The 26005-nt window shown below is 36.8% G+C and overlaps 2 protein-coding genes across 2 annotated transcripts in view; one reads left to right on the plus strand and one right to left on the minus strand.

The window, feature by feature from the left end:
- The window catches only part of col4a6 (collagen, type IV, alpha 6), a 542265-nt gene that overhangs the window by 250921 nt on the left and 265339 nt on the right, over positions 1-26005 (plus strand). Inside the window, exons 19-20 of the mRNA XM_028815433.2 lie at positions 2857-3015; positions 18613-18705. Of these exons, the coding sequence (XP_028671266.1) occupies positions 2857-3015; positions 18613-18705 (252 nt within the window). The remainder of the gene's footprint in view (positions 1-2856; positions 3016-18612; positions 18706-26005) is intronic.
- Positions 1-26005, minus strand: part of LOC127529743 (craniofacial development protein 2-like) — a 928907-nt gene that overhangs the window by 172902 nt on the left and 730000 nt on the right. The gene's annotated exons all lie outside the window — the stretch shown is intronic.

Raw genomic sequence — 26005 nt, forward strand, 5'->3', positions numbered from 1 at the left:
CAATTTTGGAATGTTTGGAAAAGCAAAAGTTGAAATCCTCTGGACAGAATTGAAATCTGTGGGACCGTATTACTATTTAAAAGAATTTCTACCAAAAACATGGGCCACCAGTTTTTAACAAAATTTAATAATAACTTCCTTTTTTACCATTTACAAAAATTAATTTGTAAATTAGCTTCACTCTTGATCTTTTAGTGACAGATTTAACACGCCTACAAAAAAACTCGTAATCCCAGCCCACCTTAAATCCCTTTGCACCTCTCCATCAGCATCTTTTGTTTTGTAAATTTGTCAATCAGCACAAGCAGCAAGCAGCCTACTGTCCCATCTCCCACCTTGACGGAGCTCAGCTCAGGCAAAAAGTTCTCCCAGCTCAACCCAAAGCTCCTGATCTGCGTGTGATGTGCCTGGAGTTCAATTGGGTAAATAATACACTATATCGTTATTTGGAATACATGCATTTCATGTGTCTACAAAGATCTAGGTAAGTGTAGGATGAAAGGAAATGTGAGGTGAGAAATGCAAGAAATGCTGAACACATACCTATCTACAGGAGAAACTTTTTCCAGTGGCTTCAGGAATTCTAGTGTCAACTTATGCTTTACACTGGATTCAGAAAGTATTCAGATCCCTTTCACATTCTGCACAATTTATTGTGTTGTAGATGTCATTTTAAATGGATAAATTTGCCATTTCTGCCCATTTCTGTAACCTGTAATGCAAAAGGGAAAACATGTTTTTATATAGGTTTAAACATTTAATAAAAGTCAAAAATCGAAATTTCTCATTTAGATGAGTTCAAACTGTTTGCTGTGGCACTCCACATTGTGGTCAGGTACATCCTGTTTTCTTTTATTATCATGAAGAACTTGAATGGTGTCTACCTGTGGGAAACATAATTGATTGGAAATAGTTTGGAAAGACACCACAATTCACACTACATGTCAGAACAAAAACAAAGACATGAAGTCAAAAGAACTCATGGTACATTTGTGGAGAGGCAGGAATCAGGATATGGGTATAAAATCATTTCTAAAGTATTGAGTTCTCCCAGGAGCACAGTCACCTCAATAAATATTAAATTTAAATATCTGGAACCATCTGGCCAAACTAATTAACCAGGCAAGAAGGGTCTTGGTCAGGGAGATAACTAAGAACCCAATGGTTACTCTAACAGGGCTTCAGAAGACTTCTGTTGAGATAAGTTAAGGGTGACCATCTCGGCAGCACTGCATCAATCAAGCATTTATGGTAGAGTGGCTAGATGGAAGCCTATTTACTAAAAGGCATATGACAGGTATGACAGCCCAATTGGAGTTTGCCAAATGGTATTTATAACGCCCTGAGAGCATGAGGAAAAAAATTCTCCTGTCTGTTGAAACAAAAACGGAACTCTTTGAACAGAACTCCAGTTACTATGCCTGGTGAAGATCAGGCACTGCTTATCACATGACTAATACCGTACCTATGATGAAGCATGGTGGAAGCATCATGATTTGGGTAAGTGCTTCTCAGCGGCAGGGACAGGAAGACTGGTCAGAATTGAATGAAGAATGAATACAGCGAAACAGAGAGAAGTCCTTGAAGAAAACCTGCTCCAGAGTGCATATGACCTTAGACTCATAGCATACAACCAAGATAATGCCGGAGTCGGTGCAGGCCAAGTTTCTGACTGTACTTAAGTGGCCCTATCTATGGAAAGACCTGAAGATAAAATTAGATTCTATAAACTTTATTAATCCCAAGGGGAATTCAGATGCATACAGCAGAATTAACAAAAAACAAGGATACAGACTCACAGGACAAATACAACAAGTAATAAATCATTCAGTTGATCGATTAATTGGTCAGTCATTAAATAAATAAATAAATGTGTATTGCGCAGAAATTTCAAAATGAACTTAGAGAGTGCATTGGGAGGAAGCACTGAATTGGAGGCAGTTAACAAGTAACAAATGTTAATAACAGTTTAGAGACACTTCCCATCCAATCTAATGAATTTTGAGAGGTACTGCCAGGAAAAATGGGATAAACTGCCCAAACCTAGTTATGCAAAGCTTGTAGAAACTTACCCAAGAGGACTTGAAGCTGTAATTGTTGTCAAAGGCTCTTCCACAATTTACTGAATAAAGGATCTCAATACTTATATGAATTAGATATTTCAGTTTTTGATTTTTAATAAATTTGCCAGACTGTCATATAAAATGTTTTCACTTTAGACATTATGGGTTATTAAGTGCAGATTCATTTGTAAAAATGAAAAATTTATTCATTTAAAATTTAATCTACAAGGCAAAACAGTGTGCAGAAAGTAAAGGGGTTTGAATAATTTCTAAGTCCACCGTATACAACCATGTATAAAACTGAGATCTGAGATAAGTGGGCAATCGGGTTAATTGTAGCACCACTGTTTAGTAATCTACACATAAGCATTCACATTGGTTCTTTTCAGTTGTTTCATTAAATGTTGATTGTGACTGAGTGATTATTAATACTGCATCACTATTTTAGACTCTGCTGTATTTCTGTACTGGCTAGGGAACTGTCTGGATGATTCTGAGAATAAGTTTTTTCTGACTGAATGCTCAAATTTTTTTTAATATGTGCAGGGGTTCAAACTCACTTTTGTTCATGATTAATTCATGATTGTACTTAGTGCTGTGAACCCAAGTTTGTGAAAGACGAAACAGAAAAAGCACTTTCATAAAATTATCTAATTAATGCATAGTGATTGTGTTTAAATTTAAGGTAACCATTTATATCAATCATATCAAAAATGTTATGTTCAATTGTTTACTTATAATTACAGTTACAAATTGAATGCATATTTTTTTTAATTTTCATTAATTTGTCTAGGTTTACCTGGGATTCAAGGGTTTCCTGGTACAACAGGAATGAGAGGAGAAAGAGGTAACCCAGGAAGAACAACTTATGGACTACCAGGAAAACCTGGGCAACAAGGGTTACGAGGCCCGCGTGGAAACCAAGGACCTGTTGGTCCACCAAGCTTTGTCCGTAAGTTAAATTTATTTTAATAATATTACAAAACAGATTTGGAGCTAAATAACTAAATTTGATCAATGTCAGATTAATTTTCACTAAAATGTATACATTCTGTTGATGTTAGTCTACATCCTCTTCTGGTAACGAAATGGAACTTTCATCATTCTGACCTTGGCAAGTTTTCTTAAAATATTTGATTTTAAATGGTCAAAACTAAACATTCAGCATCTTCACAGTACAAATATTTTTTGCACATTGAAAAACAAAGCATTAGTGCAAAGTATAAATCTTCTTGTTTAAAATGTTTTCTTCGGGTACTATCTTCAGAAACATCTTGATTGAATGTTTAAGACTGGGGCCAAAGTTTATAAATGATATATACACCAGCTCTGATAAGCTAAACATAGGCATTGATACAAAATTTATTTTTTTCTCCAGCTTTCTGGAGTTTTTTTTTTGTTTTTTCTGTCTACCCTGGCCATCAGACCTTACTCCTTTTCTATGTTAACTAATGTTGTCTTATTTTAATTTCTTATTTTGTCTTTTATTTTTCTTTTCTTCATTATGTAAAGCACTTTGAGCTACTTTTTGTATGAAAATGTGCTATATAAATAAATGTTGTTGTTGTTGTTGTATCACTAATGATTTGTTGAAACGCCATTTAAAGATAGAGGACAGTTTATCAGCACAGATTTTCAAGCAGGAATGTGAGACACTGTTTGGACATGCTGCTTTCTTGGTACAGTATGTTGTTTATTAAAGAGCTGGCACATATCTTCTTCGTAGATATTTAACAAAGGTAGTGCAGGTTAAATGGTAAGAGTTTTTGGTGAGAAAAGGGTATTAGCTTGTATACTGTGATGGCTAGTGCCAGTGTGGGGTGTGACCTTGGGCTTATCAGATATTCAGTAAAACACATTCAGGCCATCAGCCAGTTGATTGTTCTTTGAAATGTGGAGGATTGTTTCCTGTAGTTCATGATATCATGTAGTTGGTGAACTTTCCATACTGATAATTGGCTGAAATTCTATTTTTCATCTTTTCAGAATATTTATTCTTATCCAGTCTGATTTTGTTTTTATTGGTGTGTTCATTACTTGCCTAATCTATCTATCTATCTAAACAGTCTTCTATCCCCACTTCTATAAGCAGCTTCCTTGGCCTGACGATACTGTCTGGGTTTTGCTGTGAACCATGCTTTGTTGTTAAATTTTGACCTTGTCTTAGTGGAAACATTTCTGTACTCTCAAAACCTGATATGGGGTGTAACTGTGTCTTTCAGCTTGTACAAATCAACTGTTGCATCTTTGATGCAATACCAAACAAACATTGACACTGAATAAGAAAGATGGGCCATTTTTATGTTCTACAAAAGAGAAAAAGACAGGCTTTGCAAACAAAATACAATTTAGTGAGCACAAGTGTACCACCTATTAACATAGCATTATTCTTATTATGGTCATACAGAAAAGGCTAATAAGATACTTTTCCACCAAATTTATAAAAAGAAGCTTGGAACAGTATTGTTATGATTGGATAAATGTTAACATTTTTTTTTACGAGGAATATATTTTTTTTCTGAGGTACAAAATTGTTTTTTTTGTGATTTTGAACCTTAGACAATCTAACATTGTAATTATTTCTTAAAAATATTTCTTAGAATTTTTTCTGTAAAACACACCGGTGTTAACATATGTGAGGCTAAAATATTATTTTCAATTATATCCTTATGCCATGAAAAACTATTTAGCACCCAAAAACATTTTTGCATTTATTGCATCAGATTTTAAACATTCAATATATTAAATTAAGAATATTTCCAGATGATATACAAAACAGTGTAAATAATAACAACTAATAATAAAAAAATAAAGTCCTTTCAACAATTTACTAAAAAGGAACATTCAAGGTGTAAGATTCATAAAATATTCATATCCTAAATAAACACAGCAGTAACTATAAAATAGTTTCTTTCAGTATTTTACTAGTAAAGGAACAGCCAAGGAGAAGATGAAGTGCATTGGGAATAGTAAAGGGGAATTAGAAATGGAATTGCATAGCAGATGCTTTAATGTTACATTTATCTGAGGTCTTCATTCTTCATTTGAAGAAGTGGTTAACATCCCACCTGTATCAGGGACTACTAATGAGGTACTGAGTGATTTGGAAATTGAAGAGGGAGAAGTACTGCTCACATTAGGTAGGCTGGAATAGAACAAAGCACCAGGACCAGATTATATTTACTCTTGAGTTTTTAAGGTGATTATCAAGCACATATATAAACCCTTGATGCATATTTTTAGGAAGTTACTGCACACTAGAGAGATTCTGAAGGACTGGAAAATGGCAAATATTATCCTGTTATAAAAAAGGCTAATTGGGCAGATCCAAGCAACTATAGGCCAGTAAGCTTAATGTGCATCACAGGTAAATTAATGGAAGGAATTATTACGGATAAGATTGAGCAACACATGGCAAGAACAGGAATTTTAACAGAATGGGTTTAGAAGAGGGAGGTCATGTTTCACTACCATGCTGGATTTCTGGTATGAGGAACCAGCAAAAGAATATGATCAAAGTAGAGCATGTATTATTTATTTATTTATTTTTAAATTTTATTTATTAATTTTATTGTAATCATTCCATACAAATAGATCAATTAATACAAAAAAGAACTGAAGACAAATCACACCCCACCCTTGAGAAGGAGAGTATGGCCAAAGGAGAATTGCTTAGGGTTTTTTAATAGGGCAAAAATAAACAAAAAAAGGAATATATATATATATATATATATATATATATATATATATATATATATATATAATAAATAAATGGAGAAGGAAAAGAAATGCGGAAATAATTATTTCTTCTTATTCTAAAATATTATTGATTAGATCCTGCAAGGTTTTGAAAAAATTCTGTACAGATCCTCTAACTGAGAATTTGATTTTTTCCAATTTCAAATAATATAAAACATCGGTTTCCCACTGACTTATCAGAGGAGATTTAGGATTCTTCCAATTTAACAAAATAAGTCTGCGTGCCAAAAGTGTAGTGAATGCAATCACAGTTTGCTTGTCCTTCTCCACTACAAGTCCATCTGGAAGAACACCGAACACAGCTGTTAATGGGTTAGGAGGGATTGTGACACCAAGGCTGTCTGAAAGGCACTTAAAAGTTTTGGTCCAGAATGATGTTAATTTGGTGCAGGCCCAAAACATGTGACGCAGTGAGGCAGGAGCTTGGTTGCAGCGTTTGCAGGTTGGATCTTGCCCTGGAAACATTGTGGACAGTTTTAAGCGCGTCAGATGAGCTTGATATATAATTTTTAGTTGAATAATTCTATGCTTTGCACATATGGAGCTCAAGTGAATTCTCTGCAATTAAGAGGTCTTTTTCCCATTGTCCTCTTGGATCTTTGAAAGGAAGGGACTCTAATAAAATTTTATGTAATGCAGAAATGGTGTCTAACTCCTCGAAACTGAGCAATATTTTTTCCAGCATGATGGAGGGTACGAGATGAGGAAAATTGGGCAGTTTCTGTTTAACAAAGTTTCTAATTTGAAGATAGTGAAAGAAATGTGTAGCTGGGAGGTTGAATTTGGAACGTAATTGTTCAAAGGATGCAAAGATATTGTCTATATAAAGATCTCTGAGCAATTTAATCCCAAATCTTTTCCAGGTATTAAAAACTGGATATGTTTGTGAGGGTTGAAAGAGGTGGTTCTCTTGCAGGGGTGCCACAGATAAAAGATTTTCCACCTTAAAATGCTTTCTAAGTTGGTTCCATATTCTGAGTGAGTAAAGCACAGTTGGGTTATTAGTATATTTGCGATAACTTGCATTTATTGGAGCGCAGAGCAGGGAGTATAAAGAAGTACTACAGGATTTTACTTCTATTGCGGACCAAGCCTGTGTATGTTCATTTATTTGTGTCCAGGTTTTTACGGCTTGTATGTTTGCTGCCCAGTAATAAAACTGAAAATTAGGTAGAGCCATGCCACCTTCTGCCTGAGGTCTCTGTAGGGTCGCTCTTCGGATATGCAAGTGTTTTGAGTTCCAAATAAATGAGGTTATAGTTGAATCTAATAGTGGGGATTTGAACTCAGGTCTCTGAGGAACAGCAAGCCTGTTATGCTCTGAGTCAGCAAATCTTACCGTACACCACAGAAGCTGTCATTTCATTCTTGAACCTTTTGTGAAAGTGTTTATTTGATCTTTGGGCTTCAGGCTTCACACATTTTATAGTTTATGCCTACATTTTGTAACATTTATTACTAAAATATGAAAAAGTTACTGTTTTAACAGTGTGATTTCACAGATTACTGTAGAAACGGAACACACATGAAATGCGTGTGTTCCAAATAACGATCTATTATTTCCACTCTAAAACTCCACTTCACTCCCAGGTAATCAATCAAGGCATGAGCTGGGAGAAGTTCATGCACGTTCTAAGTCGGTGGGGGAATGGTATAGCCCACTGCTTGCAGCTTGTGTATATCAGCACATTTAGATGACAAAAGATGCTGGCGGAGAGGTGCGAATGGATTTAAGAATGGATGGATTTAAGAAGCGATTTAAGGTGGGCCGGATCTACGAGTTTTTTTCATGGCTCTGGTAATTCTAGTGTTAACATTCCAGCTCACAAAGTTAACTGTCCCATCTTGGAGACATTGATACTGAATTTTTGATGTAATTTTGTAGTCTTAACCGAAAGTGAGACAGCTTTGACCTTAATTTCCAATTTTCCCAAGGGTTATTGCCATGCAGTCTATTGTTACGTTGGTAATTATAATTATAAGGATTAAAAGGATAGATTAGAGATAGCTTGCTCTCTTTCTCTCCCCCCCTAGTCCCCTAGTCCCCCACTCCCCCGTTTTGCCTCCCCACGTGAGGCTGGACCCCACTTCATAAAGCCCCAGTCCTCTGACATACCTAGAGACAGAGCACGTCCAAAACAAAACAAACCCCCCAGTAGCGGTGTATGAGGATTAAAATTGAGATACAGTCTAAATACTATAAGCATAAAATATAATTCAATAGTCTTGAAATATTAAGATAGTAAACCCAGGGAATGGTGTTAAAAAGTGGCCCTGGATAAGCATAGTAAACCCTAATACTGTTTAACAGTCTCCGTTAGAATAGTAAAAAGAGAGAGAGAAAAAAAAAGTTACTAATTTAATTTTTTACACACATACACATATACACATATAATTGTAATTAAAACATAAACAGAAAGTGACCAAGAAGGGAAAAGGATGTATAATTATGGTACCAGTATCATTGCAAGCAAATCAAACAGCCGGTGATATCTTCTTTGTGATGCCATGACAGGGTGCGACTCACGATCGTATTTCAGGAAAGTGTCAGGATTAGCTTTCTTAGCTCTTTATTTGCTTCTTCCGTAGAGGTAAAGATGTAATGTTTGCCTTGAATATCCACTTTCAGTTTGGCAGGATACAAGAGGCTGTATCTGATATCGGCTTTCTGTAAGCGCTGTTTACCTCTGTGATATCTTCTAAGTGGATTATTGCCTGACTTGCTCAACTCATAATCTGCAGAGCTACTGGTACAATTGTGCGTTGCATGCCTTAAACAGAAATTTAAAGGCTGGACTCTTGTATAAATTCCAAACAATTATAGCTTCCTCCTTGATGAGCTGAATGAGGATGAGATAGCAGTTTGGGTCCTGGTCCTGTTGTTGGTCTACTTCCAAATGGCTTATGTGTTTTCCTGTGTTTTCACTAAATCCATCCATTGTCTATACGCAGCTTGTCACTTATTCCATTCAGCATCCCAATCCATAGCAAGTTTCGCTGTAATAAGTTCTACAGGATCATTACAGAACCAGTTCTGAATGAAGTCAGAAATCATCATCATCTTCTTGGATGATGAGGATCAGTTTGTCATATTTGAACTAGAAAAAGTACATGGGAGAATTTGCTGATACATAAAATCATATTTATCCATCCTCCCAAGGTGAGATATTATGCATAGCTTGCTGTGTATCTCCAGTTAACAATGTGTTGAGGATGTCAACTTTATCACCTCTTTTCCAGCATGTTATACTGGCGATTCACTGAAAAGAAAAGAAAACACTCAATGTCAGGAGTCACTTTTTGAAGCATATGGGCATAAATTCTGTTTGGGATCAGAAGAAGAGAGATTTGTTGAGCATTAAATTATTGCTCCTGTTGATGATCCATTTTTCAAAACACCAGTTCTGGTACTACTTGTCACATATCAGGTTCAGAGTTGCACAAATCAAACTATGAATAGTCCTTCAAGAACACGTGGACACAGAAAAGTGTTATGGGTAAATTTTACATGTTGGGAAGTTTTTCTTCACACAGAGATCCATAGACACAGAATAAGTTCCTAAGTAGTGTGGTAGATTGACTTTAGGGACCTTCAAAACTTGACTTGATGTTATAATGGAGTAATTAAGTGGGTAGGACTGGCAAGCTTTGCTGGGCTGAATGACCTGTTCTCATCTAAATCTTTCTAATATTCTAATGTTCTAATTGATTTCAATGATATTGTCAAAGCCTACTCTGTCTGAATACTTTACTAGGCTATTTAGTGTTTAGAGAACAGTTAGGTAGCACCTGTATAAAACCCTAGAGTTTTGGCTTAGCAGGATGTGTGGCTCATATGAATGTAGTTAGTTCCATTCATTATTTTGCTTTTTCAAAGTGTATTTTATTTTGGTATTATTGAAAGTTTAACTTGTCACCATTTTGTTTTTGGATGGATGCCACCATTTTGTGAGGCCATTGCCTGGTCACAACAGTCCATTGCTCAGTGTGTTTTCGAGAGGTATGCATTGGCACATCACATGTGTGATGGTAGAAAAGCTGTCAACTTAGAATGAACCTCATCTAAGATTAGAGATAAACAAAGACTTTCACATGTATATTTTCCTTTAAGTTCCCAGGTTTTGATCTCTTCCTTCTGACTGTTAGTTTTGATTAGTGTTTTGACAATGTTTTTTCTGGTGCATTTATTTATTGCACTGTTCTGTGTGCAATTTTCCTGGCAGATACTATCTATACATAGAAACCTGGGTATATGAGAGAGGAACAAGGACTAGTGTAAGCGAGAAGTGGAAGTATTTGATGCAAAACAGCCAAGGTCTGTCTGCCAGACTCTCTCAAAAAAGACACTTGCATAAGGCATGACATTTCTCTCAGAAAACATATACAAAATGGTATATATTGTCTGATGACAGTCAGCCAAATGTTTATTAAGTCCACCACCTTCATTTCTTTACATTGGCATACTGAGTTTATACTGTCATTTGTCTTGATTTTCAATGCAGAAATATGAGAAAGCCAGTCTGTCTGTCTGTCTGTCAGTCAGTCATTATCCAATCTGCTATATCCTGACACAGGGTCACGGGGGTCTGCTGGAGCCAATCCCAGCCAACACAGGGTGCAAGGCAGGAACAAACCCTGGGCAGGGCACCAGCCCCACTGCAGGATATGAGAAAGATGATATTAAAATTGAAGTAAAATAATATAAAGCAGTCTAAATCCTGATTTAATTTGTTTTTTACTGTTCACATTTAATAAGAGTAAAAAATCAGAACTGAGTTGCATTGTAGTTGCGTTTATCCAAAATTACCAAAGTTCTGCAGCTTTTAGTTTGCTTAATAAGATAACTCAGGCAATAGTATGACACGTGTTCAAATAATTCCACAGACCGTATATCTTCTTTTTAAAAGTTTTGGTAGAATTTCAAATAAAAAATGTTATACAAAAATAGAGAAAAAAAATGATATTAAAGAAAAATTCAGAAGAAAATTTCATCCCCTATATGCAAACATATCTAACAGTCTATGCCAGCAGTAAGACTATTTACAAACTGGCTTAATTAACACTCAGTTATACAGATAAAGCTAAGAAAGTTATTTTTTCTGTTAACTTACAGGGGATAGAAGACTATACCATATTCTAGGTAGCTATAAGAAACTGATAATCTGTTAATGAAATTAAGCAAACACTTAAATTTAACTTTAACATTACTTTCTAAGATTAGCTTTTACATTTCCAGACCCTAAATGTTTATGCAGGAACAGAGACAATTACTATATTCTATTTCAATAAGATCCACAAACTATTCTAATACAGTACACAACCAAAATTCGCCGGGGTTACGTTCCTAGAGTACCCGTGAATTGTGAACAACTGCGAATTTTGGATTTGGTTAAAAAATGCCTATTATCATAGTTTAAACCCTATATGCCCCCAAAACACTTTAATTTCAAACTCAGCTTAATACATTACCTAAAAATAAAGAGTGTAAAGTTAAACCTGTATACTATACTGCTATGTCTCCCGCAGTGCTAGAATGTAAAATACCAATGTTACCGCAATATGTACTGTAATTCATGCAACCGCGTTTTCATTGCCAGAAGCCTTAGACGGTGCAGCTCATTTCGGCGGCATCTTGGGGCTTTAACACTAGAATTACCAGAGTCTACGAAAAAACTTGTAGATCCGGCCCACCTTAAAACCGTTCTCAGCTCTGTTTTGTCTTCTAAATGTAACCATTAACACGAGCAGCAAGCAGCCGACTATTCCATCCCCCACCACCGCAGAATGTTCACTAAGTTTTCCCATCTCATCCCTTGTTTGATTATCTGGGAATGACTGAAGTACTGCAGTTTTAGAGTGGAAATAATAGATCGCTATTTGGAACACACGCAGTTCATGTGTGTTCCGTTTCTTCAGTAATCTGTGTAAACACATTTTTAAAACAGAAACGTTTTTCATATTTTATTAGTAAATGACAAAATGTAGGCATACATTATATAATGTATGAAGCCTGAAGTCCAAAGATCAAGTAAACACTTTCACAAACAGTTCAAGGATGATACAACAGCTTCTGTGGCGTAGCGGTAAGATTTGCTGACTTGTAATCGAGAGTTCCTGGTTCGATCCCCACTCACTCCTATATTTGCCGTTTTCAGTAGTGAGCTCCTCTTTTTGTTAATATTATACAGTACACACATACATTTGGTTTGCATCTATAACACACGGTGTGCATTTATAGGACTTGTAAAAGTTACCGTTTATTTTACTTTTATTCTCTCTAAATCACGATACATACTACCGCACCCCACACCCAGGGATCTGACGCTGTTATTTTTTATCTGAAACGGAATAACTGGAGATGTGAGTGGTGTTTTGAGACAATGGAACTGGACATTCTCTCATCTGGAGGGATAAAAGCTGACACACAAATGCTGGCGAATCTGCCTTCTTCATATCTCAGCGTCACTTGATTTTTTATAATTCAGTTTTATTGAGTGTTCCTGCTCATGATGAATTAGTGTGCACCTTATGGTGTATGATGTCAAAAAAACAAAAAACACAGACGTAGGTATATATGATATTTGGAATTATTCGTTTTATGACCTGTATAGTACATTTCATAAAACCTTGTGGCACAGATGCAACATTATTCATATTCATCCGCATAACATCTTGCGGTTTGTAATCAGTGACTGCGTGTTTTTTTTTCCCGATCTTGCCAGTCCCCAAATGTCGCTGTATGCTGTTTCTTTTGTACTCCAGGACATGCAGAGGAAAGGATAGATAGATAGATAGATAGATAGATAGATAGATAGATAGATAGATAGATAGATAGATAGATAGATAGATAGATAGATAGATAGATAGATAGATAGATAGATAGATAGATAGATAGATAGATACATCCCTCCCCCCACCCCCGCCGATCTGACTCTAGGAAACAGCGCAAGTACAGACGCAAACCAAGTATGATCAAAAGTCCCTGGTTCGATCCCCACTCACTCCTATATTTGCCGTTTTCAGTAGTAAGCTGCTCTTTTTGGGGGGAATGTTAGAGCGCGTGAGCTTATTCAGTGCTGCAGGATCAACGCACATGCTTATCTTTTTTTTCTTTCAGTAATAGCACCAGTATAAATCCACACCCGATCTGACGCTGTTCGTTTTCAAAACAAAGTTTTCTAAAATGTACTATACAAGTCATAAAACGAATAATTCCAAATATCATATATACCTACGTCTGTGTTTTTTTGTTTTTTTGACATCATACACCATAAGGTGCACACTAATTCAGCATGAGCAGGAACACTCAATAAAACTGAATAAAAAAATATCAAGTGACGGTGAGATACGAAGAAGGCAGATTCGCCAGCGTTTGTGTGTCAGCTTTAATCCCTCCAGATGAGAGAATGTCCAGTTCCATTGTCTCAAAACACCACTCACATCTCCAGTTATTCTGTTTCAGATAAAAAATAACAGCGTCAGATCCCTGGGTGGGGGGTGTGGTAGTATGTTTCGTGATCATGATTTAGAGAGAATAAAAGTAAAAAAAACGGTAACTTTTACAAGTCCTATAAATGCACACCGTGTGTTATAGATGCAAACCAAATGCATGTGTGTACTGTATAATATTAACAAAAAGAGGAGCTCACTACTGAAAACAGCAAATATAGGAGTGAGTGGGAATCGAACCAGGGACACTTGATTATAAGTCAGCAAATCTTACCGCTACGCCACGGAAGCTGTTGTCTATTCTTTGAACCTTTTGTGAAAGTGTTTACTTGATCTTTGGACTTCAGGCTTCATATATTATATAGTTTATGCCTACATTTTGTCATTTACTACTAAAATATGAAAAACGTTTCTGTTTTAAAAATGTGTTTACACAGATTACTGTAGAAACGGAACACACATGAAATGCGTGTGTTCCAAATAGCAATCTATTATTTCCACTCTAAAACTCCAGCACTTCAGTCATTCCCAGATAATCAAACAAGGCATGAGGTGGGAAAACTTAGTGAACGTTCTGCGGCGGTGGGGAATGGAATATCCGGCTGCTTGCTGCTCGTGTTAATTGGCACATTTAGAAGACAAAGGAGAGGTGAGAATGGTTTTAAGGTGGGCCGGATCTACGAGTTTTTTCATAGACTCTGGTAATTCTAGTGTTAACTGTTAAACTGCCACATACTTGGGGGTTAATGCATCCCTGGACCACAAATACTTTTTTGCTGCACTTTAAGTAAACTTCACAATTAACAAAGAAAAAGTGAAATTTTAATTGAACACATTTTTTTCATGCAAAGAGCATCACAATTACTGTAACACTGATCATTTTACACACTGTTAATGAACTGTAAAAACTATTTAAAAAACTACTGGAACAATATGTACAAAGTGCAACTGACGCCATGGATGTAAATCACTGAGCCAACTGCGCTTAAATTGGCTGCACGCAAACACACAGAGGTAAGCGCTGATGCTTGCAGGGTAGTCTTAGTGCAGCTTGTAGAGACCTGAACTTTATTCAAACAAACATGTCTCTTTCAGAAGTAAAAGGTGCTCAGCTTGCAGTTAGTTAATGATTAAACAGTAAACAAACATCATAGGAGAATGTCTGGGGGAGGAGAGAGAAAGAAAGCAATCAGCCAAAAAGGACAGGTACATTCAGGCTTTTAAGTAAGCGTAGAGCGAAAAGCGGCAATTGAGAAGACGGTGATTTATTTATTTTTATGGTGGAGATTCCAGCCTTGACCCGACGCACGCACAAACAAACAGAGACAACAACAAAGCAAACCGGTAATGAAACAGCAAATAAAGAATGTAATGAAAACAAATGAAATAAGAAAACAACGATACCACTCCTGTTCCCCTTACGGCAATTACACATTAAATACAACAAAGCGCACACAAAACACACACAGTAAATCATGAAAAAGTTCATGAAAAACGGCAACGGATGAAATGTAATGATGAAAATAGAGAGTCCAGAGATCCACACGTTGAATGGGAATGTACAGATAGTCCTACCAGTAGTTCCTGAAATGGTGAAGACGGGTGGATGGGTTCAGGAGCGTTCCTTTCTTTGTAGGATGGCCATGAATCCACTTACAGTCCTCATGTACACAGGCAGACGGCAGACAATCCAGACACACAAAATGATCCAGGACAAAATGAATAAGTACAGGTAACCCCACATATTGGCAGACAGACAGTAACTTGAAACACAAATTACAAAAACTTTTGTTTTTTTTTTGCTTTTGGTCACCGGCCCCTTTTTTAAAAGCCGCGCTGACATCCTTTGACCTCAACAGCCCCAGTACCCGCAGCAGAAGACCACTAGGGACTACTAGGAATTGCAGTTTCAAATTCTATTGGCTACTTTCACCATCCCAAGTCGTGGTTTTCTCTACAGCTGTTTCCTGTTCTCTCTACAGTACAGTATTGGCACGAAAAAAGCCATAAAAATTGCGGAGGATATTTGCGGTTTCCGCTAACAATTATTAGTTAGGTTCCAAGGAAAAATCCGCGAATGACTGAGGCCGCGAACTCTGAACCGCGACTTCGTGGGGGTCTACTGTACTGTAAATATTTGTTTTCAAATAACTACAAAGAAACATTTAAAAAAATTCTTATTTCAATTGTTAGCTGTTTCTTATAGCAGGCACAGTTTATTCACACGTCTGTCCAGTGTGCTGGCTTTGGTCTGCACACAATCTGTTCTGACTGCACCTTTGGCATCTGGCATTGTCTTGATGATTCGACCCATTACTCAAGAACTGCAAGGTGCAGCAGCATCTGCTATTAAAACAATGTCCCCTGGTTCAAAATTTCTTCTTGTTGTAAGCCATTTTTGATGTTTTTTCAAGTATTGGCAAATTCTCTTTAGACCATCTGTTCCAAAACAAATTAACCATATATTGAATTTGCTTCCAGCATCTTCGAGTATACTGATCATTTTTAGAAAACAGTCCAGAAGGCATGTTGGGCTGTGTCTTCAGTAACAACAAGTGTTTGGGTGTCATTGCCTCCAAACCATTTGGACCATTCGTTGTCTTTGTGAGGAGACTGTTGTTAATGATTGATTCAACTTCACACATTACTGTTTGGAGACTTTCATCGTCGAGTGTTTGTTGGTTAAGTATTGAGTTTAAAATCTTTATGTTTCTGATTTGTTTTTCCTATACTCCACGCTGATGAGAGGATGTTGGTGGATTGAAAATCCATTTGATTTCTTTCCTTATCATGGCATTGCAAATTTTTTCTTGGTCAAGATTCTTAATTGCTTCACATGCTCTTTCTGCTCCAATAAAGTTTGTTCCATTATCCAAGTACATGATTTTAACTTGCCCTCTTCTGCAAATGAATCAGTATATGGCATTGATACAAGAATCAGTGGCCAGGCTGTGTGCAGTCTCAATGTGTACAGCTCTAATTTTTAGACAAGTGAAAATTACTTCATACCTCTTGATCAGAATTTGTACTCTTAACTTGAAAGAGTCCAAAATAATAAACTCCAACATTGGATGAATTTGGCTGGTCAGATGACAAACGATCTTCTGGCAAATCTGCCATTTTTTGCTCACCTGTTTTTGCATTGTATCTTATAAGTTACACACTTTGAAATGATTTTCCTGATAATTGCATTTGCTTGCGGTATGCAATATTTCTGGGTTAGCTGTGCAAGCACATAATTCTGCCCATAATGTCTGATTTCTTTGTGAATGTGTTGCAATATAAGAGAAGCAATATGTGAATGCTTGTGGAGAATTGCAGGATCTTTAGCTTCTTCTGGCTTTGTTGAGTCTTCCTCCGACTCTCAGTATTCCATCTTGTATGACTGGGTCAAGTTTAAAGATTTGAATGTTCTTTTTTATGGGAGCATTGTTCTTTAAAGCCTTTAATTCTTTTGGGAATTCCTGTAGTTGACTGAGATGAATAAGCTCTGATTGTTCTTTAGCCATGTCTTCTGGAGAAATTGGGTTTCGTTTTAAGGCAGTTTGTACTTTTCCATGTACAGTTTGTTGAGTGTTTTGTTGTTCTTCTTTGTTACTTTCAGATTCTCTGACTTCAAGTTGAAATGTTTTTCTTTCACTTTTTTAATTGCACTAGTATTTCTTTAAACTGGAGAAACCAAACCACTGCTTACTTTAAGCATAGCCATTCTTAGAAGTAGGTGATGAGTTTATATGTGAAAAGAATTCTCCAGAGCTGTCCATCTTTTAACCTGCGACTGTGGTGTGGAGAAGAATGCCTCGCTTTTGTTGTGTCTCTTATTGTAGGATGGATTAAGGGATCACCGGAGGAAGTAACTCTAGGGGGAGTTTGGAGACCTGAAGTTCTAGGGAAGAGAACAAGTTGGCTGGTGCTCTCTGCAAACAAAACAGTTCGTCAAGAAAAAACAGCAGTAGGGCTATTAAATTATAGAAAAGTCAGAGTTCAAATACCCATATTAAAAATAAGTAAATATTCAAATAATATTCAAGCTGAGGTTCAAATTTCTGAAACAGCAGTGGACAAATTGGTAGTCTGGGTATCCAGGATTACCATTTTTTAATTCCGGTCAACTAACTACAGACTCATAAAGCCTGGCAGACTGCACATGTTTCGGATCTTTGGTGTGCAGGTAACCTGTTTCAACAGACAGGGCTTATTACAGTTGAGAAATTGACCTAAAACACTCAGAAGCTAATTGATCACATGTGATGGCTTGAATATTCCATCAATGCTCCTGTCACAAATTTTCAAGTGTTCAGCCTTAGGAAGTGGATACAGTAATCCCTCCTCCATCGCGGGGGTTGCGTTACAGAGCCACCCGCGAAATAAGAAAATCCGCGAAGTAGAAACCATATGTTTATATGGTTATTTTTATATTGTCATGCTTGGGTCACAGATTTGCGCAGAAACACAGGAGGTTGTAGAGAGACAGGAACGTTATTCAAACACTGCAAACAAACATTTGTCTCTTTTTCAAAAGTTTAAATTGTGCTCCATGACAAGACAGAGATGACAGTTCTGTCTCACAATTAAAAGAATGCAAACATATCTTCCTCTTCAAAGGAGTCCGCGTCAGGAGCACTGAATGTCAGAAAGTGAGAGAAAACCAAACAAATCAATAGGGCTGTTTGGCTTTTAAGTATGCGAAGCACCGCGGCACAAAGCTGTTGAAGGCGGCAGCTCACACCCCCTCCGTCAGGAGCAGAGAAAGAGAGAGAGAGAGAGAGACAGAGGAAAACAAACAGTGAAAAATCAACACGTGCCCTTTGAGCTTTTAAGTATGCGAAGCACCGTGCAGCATGTCGTTTACGGAAGCAGCTGCACAAAAGATAGCAACGTGAAGATAATCTTTCAGCATTTTTAGACGAGCGTCCGTATCGTCTAGGTGTGCGAACAGCCCCCCTGCTCACACCCCCTACGTCAGGATCAGAGAAAGTCAGCGCAAGAGAGAGAGAGAGAGAGAGAGAGAGAAACAAAAGTAAGCTGGGTAGCTTCTCAGCCATCTGCCAATAGCGTCCCTTGTATGAAATCAACTGGGCAAACCAACTGAGGAAGCATGTACCAGAAATTAAAAGATCCATTGTCCTCAGAAATCTGCGAACCAGCAAAAATTCCGCGATATATATTTAAATATGCTTACATATAAAATCCGCGATAGAGTGAAGCCGCGAAAGGCGAAGCGCGATATAGCGAGGGATCACTGTATACAGTATCACAGGAAAGGCTCCCTAAAATAAGATAGCTAGATTATTTTTCTGGGGATCCAAATATATTAATATATTATGTAACATTTTGACAGCACTTGGCCAGTTTCTGACTGGAGATGCAGGCATGACAGGACCTCCTGGATCTCACGGACTACCTGGTGACACTGGAAACAAAGGGATTAAAGGTAAAGTGCAATTTCAATGCATAGCAGTTGATCTGTTACATCAAATAACACTTAATCTTGTTATTGGCATTATAGAAAGTATCATACATAATGGTTTTGAATCAGTGACAAAGTAATCTTACTGGAATTGTCATAAAATATTGAAGAATATTATGGTGCAGTTTCTGTTCTTTTTATTTTAATTAAGTCAATATAAGCTCATTATGATACTGTCCTATATATGAGGAAGAAAATTATTTGCCTACTTAATCATCCATAAGATGAATTCTGATTCCAACCTGGTCACCATCCTGTTTTCCTACTACATGCCAGATGTGTCCATATTAGATTAACTGGTTTTGTGTGAGTGTGTTTACGTGTGTCCCATAATGCTCCATAATGGATTGGACACACTAACAGTTTTACAGCATGTCCTGGATGGGTTCTGGATCAACACAAATTGAATTCTATTCAAGTTCAAGTTTATTGTATTGTCTTACGTACTGATCACAATTACAGTACAAATACAAATACAGACAAAAAAAGACAATATAAAAATATACTGTATGTAATCTTCATTAGATCTAACTTGATTTACCTATGCTAGCTACCAAAACAACAGACATAATGTCAACTGAATCATCAATAACTATGGCTGCAAGAAACTATTCAGGAGGGAAATGTTTGCTGGTTCCCCTTGAAATTTCATCTTTATCAAATTTCCTCAGTATTTTTTTTATTTTTTAAAGTAAAAACACTTCTGCTTTTGTCATCTTTCACAGTAGGAAATGACATATTTGAATTTACTGATAAAGTCCATCTGCATTGGCATGAGTTAAGTTATTTGGCAGATTTTAAGTTTTCATAGTTTTATGGTATGAGGTATATAAACTGAGACTGCACGTTTGTATGGATATTCTCTGAAAGTTGTGTGCAATGTATAGTGAAGGTTTTCTGCCAAACTAACTAGTGATTTTGTTTCTGACTATGACTTTGATTAATGTTATGGTTTAGAAATAAGAATAGACTGTATTCATTGATTTTTACATGTCACTGACTTATATTTCACCTTCCTTCTGACACATCATTCTTCAAAGTTGGGGAAACACCTGATGAACCCTGTTTAATTGGCAGGGATGTAAAAAATTAAAAAAACAACAAAGAACAAAGAAAAATGATTTAGCTAGTGTGGGAGACTAATATTGACTGAGGAGTTACAGTGAGGCTTGGTCTTAAATATTTGTCACTGTTCCTCAAGTTTCCTGTCTTCATTCCTGAGGGCAAAATAGAGACTCGTCAGGATCTGTGGCAGCAGGAAAGGGCATCAGCATTGGCATGCTGGATACCCCAACTATGCTGGACCTTTGATTAATATGGCTGAAAGTCTAGGAACCAACTGGTGACACAAGGGTTAGGCTCCTTGTGTGTGCCCAGTTAATCAGGGAATGTATTGTCCTTGATAAGGGTGAACTCTAGGCCCAGAAGGTAGTACCTCAGCTAATGAAAAGCCCATTTAATTGCCAGAGCCTCCTATTCACCCACCATATACTGTACCTTCTCTCCTGATTCAAAGATTTCTGCTTCAGGTACATGATAGGGTGATCAGCATTGTTGATACTGTAGCTCAGCATGGCTCCCAAGCCTGTATCTGAAGATCTGGTCTGGAGAACAAAAGGTAGAGAAAAATCAGGATAAATTACAAGTGCTAAAGTTAGAGCCTAATATACTGTAAGTCCTTGAATGAATCTAAATACAGCCTTGGTTTTAACATCCCATGCCACTGTATTGAGGGGCTTGCTTTTTCGTTAGATTAATAAAACATATAGGTGTCTCAAAAAAGCGAGTAACCCAACAAATATAACACAGGTAAGATCTGCTCATTGGGTCTCGGATGGGCCAGTTAGGTATGGCAGCAACATTGTAACAGTGCAGTTTGGTGAATTCCTCCACCCACCACGTAGCCTAAATATGTGGACATTTTTTAAACCAAATAAACATTTCTTCAGACTGGAAAGCCAGCCTTACAAAGTAAATAAAGAACCACCAAAAACCTCCTGTATGTGCTTCTCCCAGGGGTCAGAACAGATGAGCACATCATCCAAGTAGGCAGCACTATAGGCATTGTGAGGCCAAAGAACTTTATCCACTAGACACCAGAATTCAATGGGAAGGACATGCTGCTGCCAATGTCCACAGAAGATACTACACATGATTATCTAACCTGGCTTTTACACCTAACACATGCTCTAAATGTTGTTTTACAATAGGCCAAACTTTGATGAATCTATCACGTAACTGTGCAATATACTCAAGTACATTTATGGAAGGTGGGAGCCTTTGATTCATAGCCCTCTTTGACTATGTCCAATATCCAATGGGTTTGTCTTATGTACAATAACTCAAAAGTTGAGAAACCTGAAGAAGCATATAAAACCTCATGATATGCAAGGAGGATATGGGGTATGTGTTGATTCCAGTCTTCCCCATCTTCTCTAACCACTTTCTGTAAAATCTGTTTGTGTATTTGATTGAATCCTTCTACTAGACCTATGGTTTTGAGGATGGCATACCAAGACCATAAGATTTTTTATTCAGTGATAGATATAAACAAGGCCAGAAAAATTCCTCAGATGTACACCAGAAATCCTTACTACAGATACTTTAATGTCACCTTGCAAGTGTCTTTTTGGTTCTGAACCAAGGCTTTCTGAATTTGAATCAGCATCATCATTGGTACCAAGATTATGTAAGAAATGTGAAAGAGAAGTGGTCTTTGGTCCAAGAGAACCTGTTGATGGTGATAGCCTCTGCCAAGAGGTTTGCTGATCACATAATATAATATAATATACCTTCTTGCGATGTTCACTCATACTCACTCACCCCCCTCCATGAATTTCAAAGATGTTTTCCTACTAAGCCAGATGGACACATTTGGAGGCTGTGCAATACATATATATAACAATACATAAATACTAGACTAATCCACCAAAAGCTAAACCAAAGGACTTTTCCAACCCCACAACAGCCATCACAAGCAAATACATTATACTACAACACCAAAGCCTTGACCACTGGTGGTAGGATTGGCAGTCCAGCCAAGGTAAAAAAAAAAACTTCCACTGTTCCTTTCCATTCAAACAAGTGTGGTGCTGAGGTGTCACTCGTTGCACGGCTGCACTTGGGTCCTAATCTGGGATCCTGAGGTGGTTTGTTGTGTGTTGGGTGTCAGTGCATAGTCCCAACCTCTCTTTCATTTAGCTGGAGCATTTAATATCCTTGCTTCAGTCAAGCAATTTACTTACTGTACCCTTATTATTTGGCTTTTAAAAATAATAGGCAGGCCCCTACTTCAGGCAGCAATCCTTGGGAATCTGAATTAATTAGAATCTGGTTGAGAAACTCAACTGGCACCAGATAGATAGAAGCTTAAATAGAAACTAATCCTTACCAGTGCCCGATCTTAATTAATGTTATGGTTTATTAATGTTTTCTTTTTTCCTTGACAGGTCATTCCTATATCATATTATTTTAGTAATTCTTGGTCCTTTAATTTTTTTTCTCTTCAGTCTCTTTCTATATATTTTTTGAAACCTTATACTTCACGATGAATACACACAGATGTTAATGAAACAACTTAGATGGAGAACTGATGGTCCTTTTGTTATTTTCATCTTATTGCTAATAAAAAGCAATTAAAAAAAGTTAATGCAGTTGTTTAAGACTAAAGTACCATAAGTAATTAAGAGCGGGAAATCTTAACAAGGGTGACAGCTAAAATACAGTAATCCCTCCTCCATCGCGGGGGTTGCGTTCCAGAGCCACCCGCGAAATAGGAAAATCCGCGAAGTAGAAACCATATGTTTATATGGTTATTTTTAGAATGTCATGCTTGGGTCACAGATTTGCGCAGAAACACAGGAGGTTGTAGAGAGACAGGAACGTTATTCAAACACTGCAAACAAACATTTGTCTCTTTTTCAAAAGTTTAAACTGTGCTCCATGACAAGACAGAGATGACAGTTCTGTCTCACAATTAAAAGAATGCAAACATATGTTCCTTTTCAAAGGAGTGCAAAGCAAGCAGTCAAAAAAGAAATCAATAGGGCTTTTTGGCTTTTAAGTATGCGAAGCACCGCCGGTACAAAGCTGTTGAAGGCGGCAGCTCACACCCCCTCTGTCAGGAGCAGGAAGAGAGAGAGAGAGAGACACAGAAAAACAAAGTCAAAAATCAATACGTGCCCTTTGAGCTTTTAAGTATGCGAAGCACAGTGCAGCATGTCCTTCAGGAAGCAGCTGCACACAGCCCCCTACGTCAGCGCAAGAGAGAGAGAGAGAGAGAGAGAGAAAATAAGCTGGTTAGCTTCTCAGCCATCTGCTAATAGCGTCCCTTGTATGAAATCAACTGGGCAAACCAACTGAGGAAGCATATACCAGAAATTAAAAGACCCATTGTCCGCAGAAACCCGCGAAGCAGCGAAAAATCCGCGATATATATTTAAATATGCTTACATATAAAATCCGCGATGGAGTGAAGCCGCGAAAGGCGAAGCGCGATATAGCGAGGGATCACTGTAAAGCATAAAAGTTTGCTTGAGCAGTACAGTAAGTGCTTTGAAACCAATAATTTACTTATTAAGAAATTGGGTTGGTACAAAACCTGTAGCTGCCACAGCCTTTCAGGATCGGTTTTGCAGACCCTTGACTTCTTACAATGCTGTTCATATGACTCGCATGACTCGATTTTGTTTCCTTTTCCCTTTGGCAGCATCCAGCTTAGATTGTCCAAGGTTTTGGATTTTCAAAATGACTTGTTGGTTTGAAGGCTGTCTAATGTCCTTTAGATGAGTATTTGGACCAGTGGCACTTAACTCCATTCCTGGAAGTTCACAGTTGCTGTAGGTCTTTGCTTTAACCACATTTTAAATTAGAACCTATTTATTTACAAATAAAGCAATTTGGGCTTAATTTTAACTACATCATGTAGATTAATTTAGATCCCTTATTTCCCTATTATAGTTTTAAACCACCGCATTAAGATTTTAATTGTTGCCTGTTTCTGAACACTAGAATCCCTGAAGCCTATAAAAATATTTGTAATGCCGGGCCACGTTAAATTTCTTCGCACATAATCATCAGCATCTTTGTTTTGCAAATGTGTCAATCAGCTCAAGCAGCAAGCAGCCTGCTATCCCATCGCTATCCCATCCCCCACTGAGGCAGCTGAAGTCAAATGAGACACAAAATTCTTACAGCTGAAGTCTTTTTATCTGGGGGTGAGGTGTCTGGAATTGTATAGGGTAAAAAATATATTATTATTTGGAATACATACATTTCATGTATGTTCCATGACAACAACGATATGTGTAAATGTAGGATGGCAGGAAATGTGAGACAAGAAATTTGAACACATACCTAAAATAGAAACTTTTTTCATGTTATAGTAATAATGACAAAATTCTGACGTGAAGTGTATAATGTGTGAAGACTGAAGTGTAAATATCAAGTAAACACTTTCACAAAAGGTATAACAAAACAAGGGTGCTTTTATTCAAGAATAAAATTTATGTTTTTTATATTATATATGATTATTTATGTCAAAAATTCTTTAAATAGTTATATACCAATATTTACCAGTTTGAAGTATATTCTTGTACTTCACTTTAACCTGTTCCCATGTTCTCCTTGTGCTCACGTTTGATCTGGAATTAATTATTATTTAATATGTCATAATCTGACACACAGGAAATGAAACGCTGCATTCAGTAAGTACAATGCGCACTACTTAGCGTTTAATTTGTCTGCCACTTTTTGCCAGCCGTCTTTTCTGGTCTGGGCTGCTTTTGCAGTGTTACCCCTTGTGCATATTAAATCTTGAAATTCTTCATGTCCTTCGAATAAAAGGTCTTGCGCCACGTGTGTGAAAAAAAAATGTGCCCGTTCTTTCGTCATTTTGTTACAGCCTATCAAAGACTTGCTGATCATGTTTTCTAGACTCAATATATATGGGCTTTTCAATCAGCGCAGGCGCGTGCATTCATCTCGGATGATTAGATCCAGCTAGACTAATCTAATACACGGTTTGAAAAACCGACCTATCCCGGATGAGTGTCACCGGCATTAACTTATCCAAGATAAGGCACTGATCTCGGATGATTTAAGCGACGTACGGAAAATACCCCCCTGGGTTCACTTTCCTGATGGGAAGAAAGCTTTTTTTTTCTTTTTTACCACAAAAAGACAAAATTTTATAAATTAGTCTGTGCTGTCAGTAAATCAAATTTTGGCATTTTCATGTTTTTATTCTTTTAAAGAATTAAGCCTGGATTTAAGTTACTTGTGAGATACTTATTAGTTTTTAATTTCACAAACTCTGTAGAATGCTTTTTAAAATATTATTTTTAAAAATTGAGACTGCAATTAACATGAACAAGTTTCCTTGTAATTGTTCTTGTTTTTAAGTTCTGTAAGATGTATCAGGCAGACGGAGCACTGCATAATAGATAGACAGAGAAGTCACTACATAGATAAACAGGGAAGGCACTATAATAGATAGATGTAAAACTGTCAGGAGAACAAAACTGGGAAGGGGATAGATAGATAGATAGATAGATAGATAGATAGATAGATAGATAGATAGATAGATAGATAGATAGATAGATAGATAGATAGATAGATAGATAGATAGATAGATAGATAGATAGATAGATAGATAGATAGATAGATAGATAGATAGATAAGGAACTCCCTGTATAATAGGCAGACAGAGAAGGCACTATATAAAAAACAGACAGAGAAAGCAGTAGATAACATTATTAGCAATATATTATAGTTTTATTTTATATATATTTTTTATCTCTGAGATTTATGTAAATAAAATAAATGAAAAATGCTACAGCCTATTTAATTAATCAACTGATGCTGCAGGAAGGCAAGCAGTCAGTGAGAGTACATATATATCTGAAATGCACTAGATAGACAAATATATAGGGAAGTCACTGTATAATAGATGCAAACCTGTCAGAAAAAAACAGGGAAGTCAAAATAATTGACAGACAGAGAATGCATTAGACAGACAGATAACAGTATTAGCTATATAATACTTTTATTTTATATATTTATGTCAAAAATAAATAAATAAAATCATATTTCATTCAACAGATGCTACACACAGGCAAGCAGGCAATGAGAGTAGAGATAGATGTGAAAGGCAACAGATAGATAGATAGATAGATAGATAGATAGATAGATAGATAGATAGATAGATAGATAGATAGATAGATAGATAGATAGATAGATAGATAGATAGATAGATAGATAGAAT

Source organism: Erpetoichthys calabaricus, chromosome 12 (genome assembly GCF_900747795.2).
Source record: "Erpetoichthys calabaricus chromosome 12, fErpCal1.3, whole genome shotgun sequence".
NCBI classification, from domain to species: domain Eukaryota; kingdom Metazoa; phylum Chordata; class Cladistia; order Polypteriformes; family Polypteridae; genus Erpetoichthys; species Erpetoichthys calabaricus.